At 38.3% G+C, this 15,373-nt stretch overlaps 1 protein-coding gene across 1 annotated transcript in view; it reads left to right on the forward strand.

Moving 5' to 3' along the window:
- The window catches only part of eif3hb (eukaryotic translation initiation factor 3, subunit H, b), a 91,201-nt gene that overhangs the window by 6,819 nt on the left and 69,009 nt on the right, over positions 1-15,373 (forward strand). Inside the window, exon 2 of the mRNA XM_053492498.1 lies at positions 10,598-10,754. Coding sequence (XP_053348473.1) covers positions 10,598-10,754 — 157 coding nt within the window. The remainder of the gene's footprint in view (positions 1-10,597; positions 10,755-15,373) is intronic.

The following is a 15,373-nucleotide window of genomic DNA, read 5'->3' on the forward strand; positions in this document are numbered from 1 at the left end:
TCGTGTCAAAGGTATATCTTCGGACTTGCGAACCCATCCGATTTACGATCGTGGTCCAGGAAAGGAACTTGTTCGTAAGTCGAGGACTACCTGTGCTTCAATTTTGGCTTGAAGTTTTTTGACCTGCACCATAAGTAAAATAAAAAGAGTAAAACCGATGTTATGTGCCGAATTTAATCTACTTTAAAGTAATTAAGACTGAGTTAAATATAATTTGTGTTCTAATTTTCTTAAGTCTTAATCCCGTCTCCTCCTTATAGATTATCTGAATATTCAGGGTTTGACTTTGTAGAAACAAATAAAATTATAAATTCAGCGGGACTGAAATCCATTATGCTTTCTTGTTCAATCAGAAAGTGAACAGGTTAACAACATTAAGTTTCTTTGCCTGTGTTAAAAGCGATTTAGTATTAAGACGGGTCTCTCTTCCCCCTGCGGTATTGAAAGAAGGATTGAGCGTGTCTGACAGAGAAGGGGTCTTGGAGACTTGCGCTCAACCCTCCACCACGCTCGGTCTTCATTTGTCCTGTGGGCTCCTCGTGACAAGCAGCTTAGCCCCTTGTCGATTGCACCTTCATTCAGGGTCGTTTGTTTTCACGTTTCTAAAAGAGGATCACAGAATAAGTGTACGGGATGTACCGTATTCCTGTGCCTTTTTTATTTATTTATTTTTTTTTTCATATCACCGTTAACTTTTGGCTTTAATAGCGATCAGCGGTGGGCAAATCATTGTCATTAAATAGCTCAGCTGGGTAAGTCAAAGCGCCTGGGTGCTCGCCAGGAGCTTTAGTTGCTTTAGTTGGCTGGAAACTGACACGGGTTAAACGCTGAAATAATATAATAGCAATAAGGGCAGTCAGGCTGGTCTGCTACTTAAGTGGACTGAAAGATGAAAATATCAGTTTAACTGCACAGCACAGTTGAGGGGGAACCTGACGTATCATAAAAAAAAAAAAAAATTAATTTGAGGTACAATTACGTTTTTTGGCCACACATTATATATTTGTGTCAAATGCGAATAAAACTCACTTTATCTGGGTTAAGAACAAATCGGACTTACGAACGTTTTGTCGGAGACTACTTGTATTACCATAGGTTTTGTTCGCCCTGATCTGCACACTGATGAGTTCATTACCTGGTTCTCGAGGTCAATATAAGTAATCGGGGGCCAAATTCCACAACCCTCTATTACGCTAAGCTAAATGGAGTTCGTATTGTTAAGGTGTAATTTATTACAAATCTAATCTTTAGATAAAGCACATTTAAGCGCCATGGTCAGAGTTCACATATCTTTGAAAATGTAGTAAAAACTTTTTTATTTATTTTTCTGGCTGTTAAATCGACTTGACCATTAGCCACTGTAATGATGACAGAAGGTTGCTGGACCTCTACAGCGTTTTGCTAGTTCCACTGCATACAATTCCCCCCTCCTCTCCTTTTCTTATTTTTAACCTGACTGTTTTCCCTGGATGCACAGAATCTGGGCCTCCTGTTGTGTTCTTCGCTGTAATAAGTCTGACATGTTCTGGTGTCATCTCCGTGCTAATTACCCATGTAAACAGACCTCCTGCCACTGTAGACCTGTACGCTCTTGACGAAAGCTGTAAGCTTTTGATGAAAGTTCTCCCTGCTGTGAAGTAGCCAATGAAACCAGCGTGATACCAGAAGGGTTGTGGGTATTTATTGAAGATTCCGTGTAGTAATTTCTGCCAAATTTGTGCTTTCTATTCTTAGTTTGTTGAAATATTTACTGTTTCATTATTAGAGTCGGCCTGTAATTATTATAAACTGCTCCAGACATTAGCTGCAGCTTTATACTATCATTCTTATTGTGACCACGTGTTTGTGGTTTCAAATTTTTCAGTGTTGATTTAATTCTCTCAATGGACAGCTATTGGTTTTTGAAATGTTGTTTTCGTAAAAAGCGGTTGTTTATGGTCTCCTAAATTTCTTTCTTTCTCACTGACCAATAACAACGAAATGATGTATTTAGGTCCCGCCTTCATGCTTTGGCATTAGCTTCCATTTCTTTTAATTAACCAGGAACAAATCATAACACAGAAGGCAGCATGTCCTGCTTAATCACGTATGGTCAAAGGTAAGTTTCACAAATGATTGTAGACTATGTCTGCATTTTTTTTCTTTTTTCTCCAAAATATTACCAATGACTAATTTCTTAGCCGATTCTTTCTAACTTTTTTCTTGACATTTTTTCCTGTCTTGTCTTTAAACACAAATTCAGTTGCATGTACATATTACCACATCATTTTTTAAAAACATTTTTTTTAAATTAAATAAGTTACCATAGCTTTTGCAAGAATGTAGAACTCACTTTTTTTTTATTTATTTATTTATTTATTTTAAGTATTGCTTCTTCTTTCGAGTTTATGGACAGTTGGTGCAATACCACCACCTACTGAACTGGAGATTGTACATGAACAATCAACACAAGTTGCACAACATTTCATTGTTTATTAAATACTCAGTATACTTTTAAAAAGTAAGATACATGCATACATGCATGTGGTTAATTTAAAGTAATAAATCGCCATATCCAAAATGCCTAAGGTTTAATACATAAGGTCTTTTATTTAATTATATATATATTTTTCAGACCTCAAGGTAAAACATCGAGACATATTATGACATAAACCTTAGACTGAATAAAAAAAAAAAAGTTTTTTTTTTTTTTTACTTGAAATCACCAGCCCCCCCACATTGCTCCAACTCAGACGGATCATGCCGGTCGGAGTGGACAGGTGAAGACTCCGGTCCTCAGAGGTCACGGAGCCTCGGTGAGGTCTGGAGCTCATCCTGGCTTGTCTTTTGAATTCTCGCCTAATAGACCCTGTGCCTTCTCTCCAGCCTGTCAATTTTTATTGATCATCAGACAACAGGCTTTTTCTGGTTCAAGCCAGCGCTCTAAGAGCACAGAAACCGTGCCAACTCGGATTGTGTAGCTCTTTCCGTACGGGTTCATACTCAAGCGTATGGGGTTTAGGATCTGTTATCTGTCATCTGCAAATCCCCCCCCCCACCCACTGGAAGTCAACAAGCATCAGATCCATCCATTGATGGATGAGTGAAATGGTCTTCGCAGAAGTTATTAGGCCGAATTCATCAGCTTATTGATGCGCTCCAGGCTTTCAAGGAAGGGGATTTGCTAGACCGATTCGTCCCCGTGGATCTCTTGGCTAACCCAAGGAAAGGGTTTGCCGTAATCGGATTCAATGTAGATGCTCATCACAGCATACGAATGCAGCATACGAATCCTGTCAGTTTTTCTTAAACAAAACAAAAAAAGATAAGTTGACTGTCCACCTTAATATCTTCTGAGAGCTTTTAGCTTTACGCTCCTTTCACTTTCCAGTCACTTTTTTTTTTCTTCAGTCGAGTCTCCAGGCTCGCTCTTTTACCGGTACGGCTCTTTACCTCAGGGGCGATAAATTATCCAAGGCCTGTTTTCAGCTCCTAATTACTTTCCCCCCCAAAAATCCCCAAACAAACAAAAAGACTATTAACCGTACTGCACTCTGAATGAGTTATGAAATTGTCACAGGATTATGAAGGAGAATTTCTTGCTGGAAATTTTTTTTTTCACCGCTTTCATAAGGGACCGTGATTTACGGTCGCGCCTTTTCTCTGCCGTTTGTAAAGTAAAACCCTCCTTAGTCAACGTTATGAGGTGAATCAAAGTTTGTAAAGAAAAATCTTTTTTTTTTTTTTTTTCTTCAACTGATACACCATTGTCCAGTTGAACTGTAAGCTACAGGGAAACATAAATGTCTAAAAGAATGGACTACTCATTGTAAGTACATGAATTTGTTAGCTTATGAAATATTAAGTTCTCTACCAGCGAGATAAAATCAGTATGAATCTTGAGGTTTTTTTATTGATTGGTACCTCGGAATACGAATGCCTTACCTCACATTTTTGCCTCGAGAAATTTTGTGCTGGCTAGGTCGTGCACACGTCTGGGCGCCATTCAAAACTTTTGTTAGCTAGTTGCTGTCTGCTGGATAAAGCCTCATATGATATCGTCAGAGATTTAAAGTGTTTCTGTAAAGGTCGGGAACTCGCCACGTCCTAAAAGTATAAAGCAGACAAATTCTTCCTTCTCATTGATGTATAAAGTTTTAGAAAATGGCATAGCATGAAGACTACATCTGTTCCACATGTTGTTTAAGGCCATCTCGTTTACTTTAACCCCCTCTTGTTTAGGTAGTAAGTATTGGCCCTCATTTATCTATAACTTACTAAAGTTACTGATGTACTAACGTTCCTATTTTGAGGATAGGATACATTAATTGGTAAGTGCTTGTTTGCACATTTGCATGTGCACTTTGTCTCTTTTGTATAGAACTTGAATAGTTTTGTTAGTTTAAAAATGTCAATCGGTCTTGTCTTAGCTAGTCGGCTAATCAGGTTTCTTAGTTAGCTGGTTACAGTGGTTACTTAAGGGGAATGTCTATGACTGCCACGCACTCTGTCGCGGCAAACGGCAACAGCCAAAATAAATCGCAATTCAAAGTAATTTGTGAAATGACCGCCAGGTGGCGCAAAGGGACATTTTGCAAATGGCTGCAATTAATTTTGTTTAGACAGACTCTGTTTCTATCTGTCTATTGTTATTATTAAAGAAAACCGCACAAATAGCTCAAGGGCTTGTAAATTTTTATTTTTTATTTTTAACGGTAATGTCAATTTTGGAGTCAGTGGTCCGAGCACAACGTAATAATCTTTGTATGATAAAATGACTCGTGGCATGAATCTACACGAGGCGCTTTAGTTTTAAATAATCATTTAACGCTGAAGCCAAACAGCAAAAGAACATGATGATAACAATCTAAAGAATACCATTCATCTTGATTTTAGCTGTTTATGTCCAGCATTAAATAATTGTTTAATTATTAATAATTAAAGCTGCTCACATCGCACGCGCTTTTACTTATTTAGACTAGCTAATTAAGTTCACTAGCTAACGATTTTATTTGTACAAAGAATAAACTGTTACATAGCTTCTGTTTGTAACGGTTTATTGTTTTTATAAAAAAATTAATTTTATAAAATTTATATATATATATATATATATATATATATATATATATATATATATATATATAAAAATTTATAATTAATATATAAAAAAAACTGGGAAAATAGACCTACAGAATAGAACATTAAAATAACTTAAATATACACTTCTATCTTTGGTATAATGTGGTTATAGTATATCGCGGCTGGAATTTTGTTTTATTAAATATTTATGCAGTATAATCATGGCCTCTTATTTCTATTTACTTTAGGTTGTTCTTGCAGTGTGTGCTATGAAATGTCAGACAAATCTTCTGGATTCTACATTCTAAAATTGACATTGCTACCGTTTTTAATCCCTGGAATAAGATTTTTCTTATCATAACATGCATGTTATTAATCACTCTATACTGTTTTTAATTACTCTACAATGTTTTAATTTAAGAATTTATTTAAAAATAAATAAACCAAATAAATATATTCCATTTGTATTTTCCTTTTGTAAAATAGCATTTTAACCGATGGGTTGTGTATCGAGCGATTAAAAACAAGGCGTGGTAGGATAAGGAAATTTTCTATCTCTTCCATTACAGTGATTATAAAACGGTAAAAATGTCACTTTTGGAATCCAGACGCTTAGTGTTCCGAGCACAATGTAATAATCTTTGTATAATAAAATGACTCGTGGCATGAATCTACACGGAGCGCTTCAGTTTCAAATATTCATTTAATAACATAATAATAATCAAAAATAAAATATTCTTTTTGCTGTTTGTCTACCATTTAATGATAATTAAATAATCATAATTAAAGCTGCTCACATCGCGCGCACTTTCAACTTAAAATAAAATTGCAGTGTTTAATCAGCAAGTATATGTCGCCTCTCTTTATGCTAGAGGAATATTCTGACTGAAACAAACCTGCTCGTGTCGGCTCATATCGGGAGCATTTTGATTAGGGAAGATTAGAAGAGGAAAAGTAAGTACAAACAACATAGCACAATGCATGTGTGTGAATCACCGAAACGTGGTTGTGAATAAATCTTTTAGTGAATGTAAAATGTTCGCGTAAACCCCCCGCACTCGTGTGTTAGATGAACGCGCGCACCGATATGAGAGATTTCTGGGAAAGAGAAATCTCTTATAAATCTAACAAACACACATTTATACGTGTTAAATATGCACTGTCTTCGCGGCGCTGTGCGAAACGCATGCCGATGCCTTGTCTCAGTCATAATACATGTTACAAATATATGAAAAAAAAATATTTTTTTGGTGAATTTTTTTTCTCAGGCGGCTCTGTGGCCATGCAGCTCCAAGGTGCAAAAGTTTTTTTGCCCCGGGTCTTTTGAAAAGTTGTCCTCCCTGTACTTGGTGGGTTTCCTCCGAATAATCCGGTTTCCTCCAAGAGTCATGCAGATTATCATGGACACGTTTTACGAACTATCACATTACTCATCAGTGAAACACTTCCTGCCACACGGCAACATTTTTTTTGAACCTGCACCAGGACGGGCTACTGTCATTCGAACTAAGATTGTAAATATTCAATTCAGCCAGTGCAAACAGATAAACCTCAGCCAACCTCAGGTCAGCATGGGAGCACCACGCAGTCATCTTGCTCTGGCGGGTTTTGTTTGAAAGGAACAGAGGTAGAAACGCTTACTCAAAGACTGGATTTATAGGCAGCTCAGTTAATCATTTCATCGGTGAGAAATGAGGGTGAACCTGGAATGAAGCGAGTGATTTTTAAATTCCAGATTCAACAATCGGTTCACCCCCGCCTCGAGGTTTGCACAAAGTTTCCTTAATTCGTTTTACAAAACATTTACGCTGGCTTTAGCGCTGCAGGCTTTAACTGTTCATAGATTATTTTCAGCTCGCATTCAGGGATGCTTTAAAGTTTATAGAGTCGTAGATAATTATACACTTTCAAGTCTACCTAAATTTTTTTTTTAAACAGATTTCCAATAGTGCCGTGCACTGGATTTGGATTTGGCTCATTTTATTAAAAAATATTTTTTTAGCTCGCATCTGGAGCAGAGCCAATCAACATTGTCGTCTCTCTTTTTTCGTAAGGTTACTCTATCGTCTTTAAACCGAGGAATATACCGAGCTGGAGGGAAGGGCACGACTCGTCTGTGTTTTTATCGCAGTTACATTTTTTGCCTCGCAGGCTGCATCGACTCGTCCTTTTGTCAGCGATCTCTTAAAACGGCAAATAAACAGAGGTAGCTACAGGGTTAACCCGTGGGGTGCTTTGTATGCAGACGGGGTTCAACGGGGGATCGGGGGACGTTTATCATAGGGGAGGAATCTCTGGTTTGAGTTCTTCAGACGTTCATGGATGAAATGCTCTAAGGGGTTGTTAAATTGGCTCTCTGGGTCGAACAGATGTCGTTGGTCACCTTTACTGTCAGTCCGAGAGACGTTAGCCAGTGGTGTGAAGTCATATTTGTGGAAGAGGGAAGTGCATGTTTTTTTCCGCCGGTTCAGTTGTACCGTGATGCAGTGGCTGGGTTCATCTGATCGGAAGGTCAGCGGTTCGAGCCAGAGTGCCATCAGGATGCCGTTGTTGTGCCTTTTAAACGAGAAGCTTAACCCGATCTCCTCCAAGGGGCACTCTGATCCTGAAAAATCTGGGATATGCAAAGAGATAATTAATCGTGAATAATACTGGCTTGGCTTATTTAACTTGTAAATGAAAACTAGTGAGGTTTAACGGGTAAAAAAAAATGGAGAATCTGTAAACTAAGCAGCTAATATATATATATATATATATATATATATATATATATATATATATATATATATATATATATATATATATATAAATAATAATGAGATTGTTTAGCTGTACTGGTGCAGGAATAACCCTCGAACACTATTATGGGTTTTGAAGCAATTTGAGAAAGTGAAGTCACCGTTTCAGCATCTTTTTTTTTTTTTTTTTTTTTTTTCCCCTTCCTTCCCCCCTTACCAAGGTTGTACTTTTTTTCCTCAACGCAAGATTTCTCGGCCTTGTCATAGATTGCCTTCAATGCTTTCCACGGAAAGCACTTGTTGGCTTCGGTGAGAAATTACCTCTAAATACTGGCTCAAGGTGAGTGTGTGTGGGTGGCGGCGGTTCAGATTAATGGAACGTGTGCGTGGTATCGATCCACCACCCCTCCAACGGCCCCCTAATCCCTGTCAAGCTCTTGGAGCCTGAGCCGATGTCAGAGGTGTTCTTGGGCTTTTTTTTTTTTTTTTTTTTTTTTTAAAAAGGGTCTTTACCACGGCTTTTTTGTTTTGCCTCACTACCACAAAGTGCATTCTTAAGTCCTGTTTTTTTTTTTTTTTTTAACATTAAGATTCAAATGAGGTCGAATCTTGTGGTCATGTTAAATCTGTCACGTGAGTGAGGGCAGGTCTCCTGGACATGAGAGATCGATGGTGCATTGTTGGCAAGACGGAGGTTCGCTCGGCTGGCGTCCTTATCTTCACCCCAGGGTCCTCGCTTCTGCAGCTGGCTCTCATAATCCTCTGCGATCGCTTAAAGGGTTATACGGGGCACGCGTTCAGCTTTGTTTTTTTCAAATGACACGGTTTGCCTCTCTGCTTATGGTACTTTTAATTACCCACTTGAAAAGGGCAGATTAATTCTGCCCTATTAGCCCCGGCTCTGTTGTGTGTAGAATGGGGTTACACATGTTGGTTAATCACAATCCGAGCTCAGGAGCTGTGTCTGGCGCCATCAGGGTCGTGCCTTCTGCTTTAATTCTAATATTAAAGCAGAAGGCATTAATATTAGGGACGGGAATCACCAGAGACTTCCCGATACGATGTCATCACGATACCTGGGTGCCGATTCAATACAAATCGACATTTTAGCACTAGTTTATATACACAATACAGCTAGTCTCCGACTTAGGAATGTCCGAGTTATAAATTTCCGTAGAATGGCCTGCGGTTTTACGAACAAATCATGTAACTAGCTCCCACATATTGTAAAAAAAAAATGTATATATACATTTCAATGCACCAGATACCAATATTTACAATTATGTACAGTATTTTCAGTGTAAGTGAATGTATAAAGTGTCTAAAGTCCGGTATAGTGTGTGTGTGTGTGAGGGGGACAGCTGTGAGTCACACCCGTTTCAATGAATCAGTCTGGGTACACAATGAGAGAAAATGTCTGTCTTGTAAAGCTGTCCGTACTTATAGTAAATAATACTAATAAAAAAATTAAAAAAAACTTAATTTTTCTTCAGTCCAATGCATTGGAAAACAGCTCTGAGATTCGGGATTTCCATGCGCGATCTAAAGGCGTGGAGACAAGACTGAGAAATTAATTTCCTTAGGTGCAGTTATGGGTTTTGTGTGCGGAAAGGGGACGGATTTAGTCAAGTGCTTTACGTTGTATATTCGTGTCAAAGGCATACAAGACTCACTTTGCCAGACTGAAGAACAATTTTTTTTTTTTTTTATTTTATTTTTTTTTATAGTATTATTTACTTTCAGGACGGACAGCTTTACAGGACAGACATTTGCTCCTGGAACGAAACTTGTTTGTAAGTCAGGGACTACTTTTAGTCTGTAAAAGTAAAAAGTATCATTTTAATAAAACTACTCCAAGTAAATTACAGATACGTGAAATATGTATTAAAATGCAGTAACAATGCATGTACCGAGTTACCTCTCACCTCTACCGATGGCCGACGCTGCACTCTGAAATATCCAATTAAAAGTATTTACATTTAGGCATTTGGCAGACGCTCTTATCCAGAGCGACTTACATTTTTATCTCATTACACATCTGAGCAATTGAGGGTTAAGGGCCTTGCTCAAGGGCCCAACAGTGGCAACTTGGTGGTTGTGGGGTTTGAACCTGGGATCTTCTGAACCGTAGTCCAATGCCTTAACCACTGAGCTACCCCTGGCCCCGGGGTATCATTATTTGTAATGATAAATTGTGCTGTTACGGTATATAGCCCGAGAAAGTATAGAAAGTATCATCAGATAGAGTTGAGTTCTGACATTAATTGCAGTGATTAATTGGTCAGGTGATGGATGCGGAGAGGAGGTCTAAGTGAGTGCACCATCGACTCCTCTGCTTTACTCTTAGTTTGAGAAAGCAATAAAAATTCTCACGCCAGTTCTATTTTAGATGATTGACTCGAACCCTAAGACGGGACGTGGCAAGCTTAAAATGCGTTACTTTGCTAACTTCTTTTAAACGACTTTTCCGAGCGTCGATTGAATTGTGATTTAGTCCTATCCTAACACAAACTACAGTTATCCTCATTCCGTATTACTTTCCGAAATTATTCATTCATACATTTATAAAGATTTATTTACCTAGCATTGTCAAACCTCTGTCAGAGCAGGAGACACCGCTTTCATTACCCGCATGAGGGGAGTACACTGGAAGTAAACACACGGCTCAGGAAATAGCTCAGACTGGTTTCATTGTCCTGTAATGCAGCGTGACACGATGTCGATTCTCGAGCCTTGTAGAACGTCAGCCATTTCTCTCGTGTTTTTATATGTTTAAAGACCCGCTGTTTGTCTCTCTGTAGGTAGTGCTGAAGATTATTAAACACTACCAGGAGGAAGGCCAGGGCAGCGAGGTGGTGCAGGGAGTTCTCCTGGGCCTGGTGGTAGACGACCGGCTGGAGATCACCAACTGCTTCCCGTTTCCTCAGCACACCGAGGACGATGCTGATTTTGATGAAGGTGAGTGGAGGAGAGGCTGGGGGTGGACTCTCGGGGAGCTTAAACTAAACTAAGACCTGACAAATATCGTTACATGACACTTTGACACGTTACATGACTGCTTTAAAAAAAAAATTTAGTAATTTAAACAGATATTGATAGCAATACCTCGGCATACAAATTTCTTCCGGAGGAGAGTTCCTAAGGCGAAATTCCGCCTTTTCCCATAGGAAATAATGTAAATGCAGATAATCCGTTCCAGCGGATTTAACCAATTTCCAACACTATAATCATATTTTTGCATATAGACACAAAACATTTGGAAAAGACATTTAAATGAAGTAAAACATTAAATCGACAGTTAAACCTCATTTAACTTAATACTTTTACTTCAAGAGAAGAGGTGAGGAACATCCTGGTGAGAAAATGAGTGTTTATAAGATCTGCAGTAATGTCTGTGTCGACAGAAAGGAACTTGCAGTTGTTTCACAACATAAAATATAATTATAATTACTTTAAAATGTGTAAAATTCTTTAACATGGTTACGTCATCAATTAATAAATTATTAATGGTTAATTATTGATTATAGATTAAAAAAAATTTCACAATGATTTTTTTCCCCTAGATTTTTACATTATATTTTTGAAAAGCACAATAAAACAAATGTCCCCTGTATTTATACTCGTACTCAACATAGACACCTTTTCTTTTTCAAGTTTATTTTTTTTTTGTTTTTGGCACAATCCCAACAAATTGTGTGAGACAAACTAATGAAGCCCAAAACTTGACAAATACAAAAACGTAATTCAACAAAATGTCTTTCTAACATTTAATTCTTCTTTCTTGGTTGTCTTCTAAAAAAAAAAAAACGCCTGCTTAACGTATTGTGCAAAACATTGAGTTCATACATTTCTAATTTCTAAATATTTGGTGGTAATTAATGTTTATAATTAGATTTATATATTTGATTAACCAACAGCGATATTAATCAAGTGTAAAAAAAAAACACCTCAGATTGTGCTGGTATTTCTAAAGGTAAATACATGACTCTTATGAAATGTTGCAGATGTATGGTGTGCACATCATGTTACTAGAACGCAGTAATGAATAAAACGGAATAGCTTGGCTTGTTTCTATTACGGAGCTCCTCTGTCCAGGGTCCTATTTTAGTCCTTCATGTTACACCAGTAAGACTGTGACTTTTTTTTTTTTTTTTTTGCGCTGCAGATGTTCGAGGCTGCTTCAGACAAAAGTATCTGACTTCAGCAAATCAAAGCCATATTATTCTGCCTCGCACTCAGCAACAGTTATGTCCTTGCAGTCTTGAACATCTTTTCAGTTAGATAGAAACCAAGTGATCAAGCTTGATGGAACACAGTTCTGAAAGGAAAATCAGATTCAACTTCAAGTGGATCTTACCAATTGTCAGCTCCAAGTTTGACGTTCTAGGCCACTTTCTACCCCCCCCTTTATCTTTTCTTACAAAATAGACGAGGTTAGCATCATATGTTCTCTGAGCTGCAGGTAAAAAATGGACCTCATCATCTGGGTTATAGAGACAAAGAAGTGTGGGACCGAGGGAAGGACGGAGACAGATTAGGGCACTTTGTAATCTGAGCGCACACGCGCAGGCAGAGTGGAAACAGATTCCTTGCTGCTGTTATGCAAAAATAACTTTGAAAGGGTTTGGAATCTTGAGACATGGCAGGACGAGAATAGGACGGTGATGAACCTTCAGGCATTAATAAGTTAAGTACAAATTTCATTAAGGGTAAATGTGAAGTCAGAAACAAGACTTTCCTCTCGGGACTTTAGCTTACAATGTGTGTGTATGATGGCAAAATCTTTTCCTGTTCCTTGGAGACCTTTTCATTCTACTCACTTTTCCACTTTGCTATGAATGGATTAACGTAAGTAAATGAGGCCAGGTGTCCAAGCCTTTCTTTGTGTGCTGTAATAACTAGGACACTTCCTGTATCGTGGAACAGAATTCGTGTTTGGATTGAGATCGTCTGGCATTGCAGTTCATCCCAAAGTTGTTTAGTGTGGGGGGGGTTTGGTTAAGGTCAAGGATCTGTGAACTTCGTAGTGTTGGAACAGGTTCTGTTTTTTTAGTAGGGCTGGACTGTATCACGATATCAGTGTTTCATATTTATTTTATTTTATCTTTATTTATCCAGGTAAACTGTTTGAGAACCACTTCTCATCCACTTCTCATTTACAAACATGACCTGGTATATCGGTCGATATCATATCGGTCGATATCGATAATTATTGATATTTATGACCTTAAAATAAGGAGCAGGAGAAAAAATATTACTTTTAAACTTAACCTTCCTCTGATCATAGTTCCCTCAGTTATTAAGACAGAAATGTCAATAACCACGGAAAATGATTAAAATGTAAACATAAGTCTAAAGTCACGATGTTAACAATTATTTCTTAACATTTAAGGTGCAAAATGAAAGAAAATGTAAGAAATGCTTAATAAAGTGTAATAAAATAGTGCAAAGTGCATTTTCTGCTTATGAAGAGGAATCCCCCAGACCAGCACGAGACAACAATATGGCGCAACCAAACATGATACTGTTACATGATTGGCGTTTGCGTATCTCTCCCTACATTGCTAGGTTAGCAGAGAGCAAATTGCCTTTGTTAATGCAACTGTCACGGGTAGAGATGCTCCGATCAGCATTTTTGGGACTGATCACCAAGATCATGATCTGCCGATTGCCAATCACTGCCGATCACAATGGCAGGGGAATGGAAATCTATAATCTAGCAGAGTTTGCACCATTTGTAGAAATGAAACTAACTCTAAATTAACTATATTGAAAAAAGAAAACTGTAGAAATAGGCTACAGTCAAGATCTTGAAGAACCACCAAGTGTTTATTTTAGAAAATTAGAACTTAAAGCTACTGTAGACCATCTTTCCCAAATATGGCAGAGTAACTTAAAATTATTCCAAAGAAAGAGGGGTCAGGCAGACCAACACACATCAGATCAGCTTAATGAGATGTAGCCTCTTAATACACATTACATTTTATAATTGGCAGCAAAATGTAAAACCAAAACTGGCTACTGCCACAAAGGACAAAACTATGGCATGTGCTTTTTTCTGTTATTATGAACATCTGATGTAGTTGAGGAACAACTACATCAGATCCAAAAAATAAAATGCAAGTCTGTATTTTATTGAATTAGGTTAGTTTCCAATAAACTTACCAATTAAGTATTTCTAATCAATTAAGTATTTTTAATACTTAATTAAATTAAATGCATAAATAAGTAATTAAATAATCACCGAAGACACGTCGTATAAAAGAAATGATGCACGCGCGTGCAGACAGTTGAGCGCGCACAGAATCGAGAAGCCGCGCATGCGCTGAGAATTCAATTCAATTTTATTTGTATAGCGCTTTTAACGATTTACATCATCACAAAGCAGCTTTACACAATCAAAAGAATTAGGTTTGTATGAAATGTGAATGTGTATGAATCAAAATTATATGATTGTCCCTGATGAGCAAGCCTAGGATGACGGCGACAGTGGCAAGGAAAAACTCCGAGATGGTAACAGGAAGAAACCTTGAGAGGAACCAGACTTAACAGGGAACCCATCCTCATCTGGGTGAAAACAGATAGCAGGGATTGATGTGCATAATAATATGCGAGACTGGAAGTTCAGTATAAGAGGAGATGTGTAAGATTAAAGTCCAGTTTGTTCCTGGAGGCTCAGGTAGACTGTGAAAAATTCCAGTCCTGAACTATTGAGCGACTGAAGTCACAGGTCCTCAGAGAACAGCTGTCTGCATCAGTCAGGACGGGATCACCTTCATGGAAAAGTGGAACCAACCCCAGTCACCACACGCATTCCAGGCAGACCACACGGGGGCATCCATGTGATGAGATCTCCAACCAGAAGCAGGACTCCAGGATGAGTTAGAGAGGTCCAGCAGGCAGAGGGGGTCTGGCTCACTGGCAGCTCAGGAGCGACATGTATAGCTCGACAGAGAGATAGGTAGAGGAAAAAGGAGAGAGCAGAAAAGGAGAGAGCAAAGAGATGGAGAAATAACAGTTAGGTATGGTCACAGTCGAACAATGTAAAAAGTGAATGTATATTTAGTGCAGAGTGCAAGCAGAGACTCTGGCAGGACTAACTATGACAGCATAACTAAAAAGGGAGAGCCAGAAGGAAACACGAACATGAGGGCTTCCAGAGATGTAAGGCAACCAATCACCTCACCGTCAACAAACCTGAGTGATCAATGAGAGTGGGGAAGACAGCATCCAAACATACCAGTTCACCTAATACTCTACGTCCATGAGTCCCCCAGATCTGCTCCTTTACCTAAGGCTAATCTATTTATAAAAATGCTTGGCTAAATAAATAGGTTTTTAGCCTGGACTTAAACACTGAGACTGTGTCTGAGCCCCGAACACTATTTGGAAGACTATTCCATAACTTTGGGGCTTTGTAAGAAAAAGCTCTGCCCCCTGCTGTAGTTTTAATAATACGCGGTACTGACAAGCAGCCTGCATCCTTTGATCGAAGTAGGCGTGGCGGATTGTAAGACACTAGCAGTTCACTCAGATACTGCGGCACGAGACCATTTAATGCTTTATACGTCGAGTAG

The sequence above is a fragment of the Clarias gariepinus genome, chromosome 3 (assembly GCF_024256425.1).
Source record: "Clarias gariepinus isolate MV-2021 ecotype Netherlands chromosome 3, CGAR_prim_01v2, whole genome shotgun sequence".
In the NCBI taxonomy this organism is placed as follows: domain Eukaryota; kingdom Metazoa; phylum Chordata; class Actinopteri; order Siluriformes; family Clariidae; genus Clarias; species Clarias gariepinus.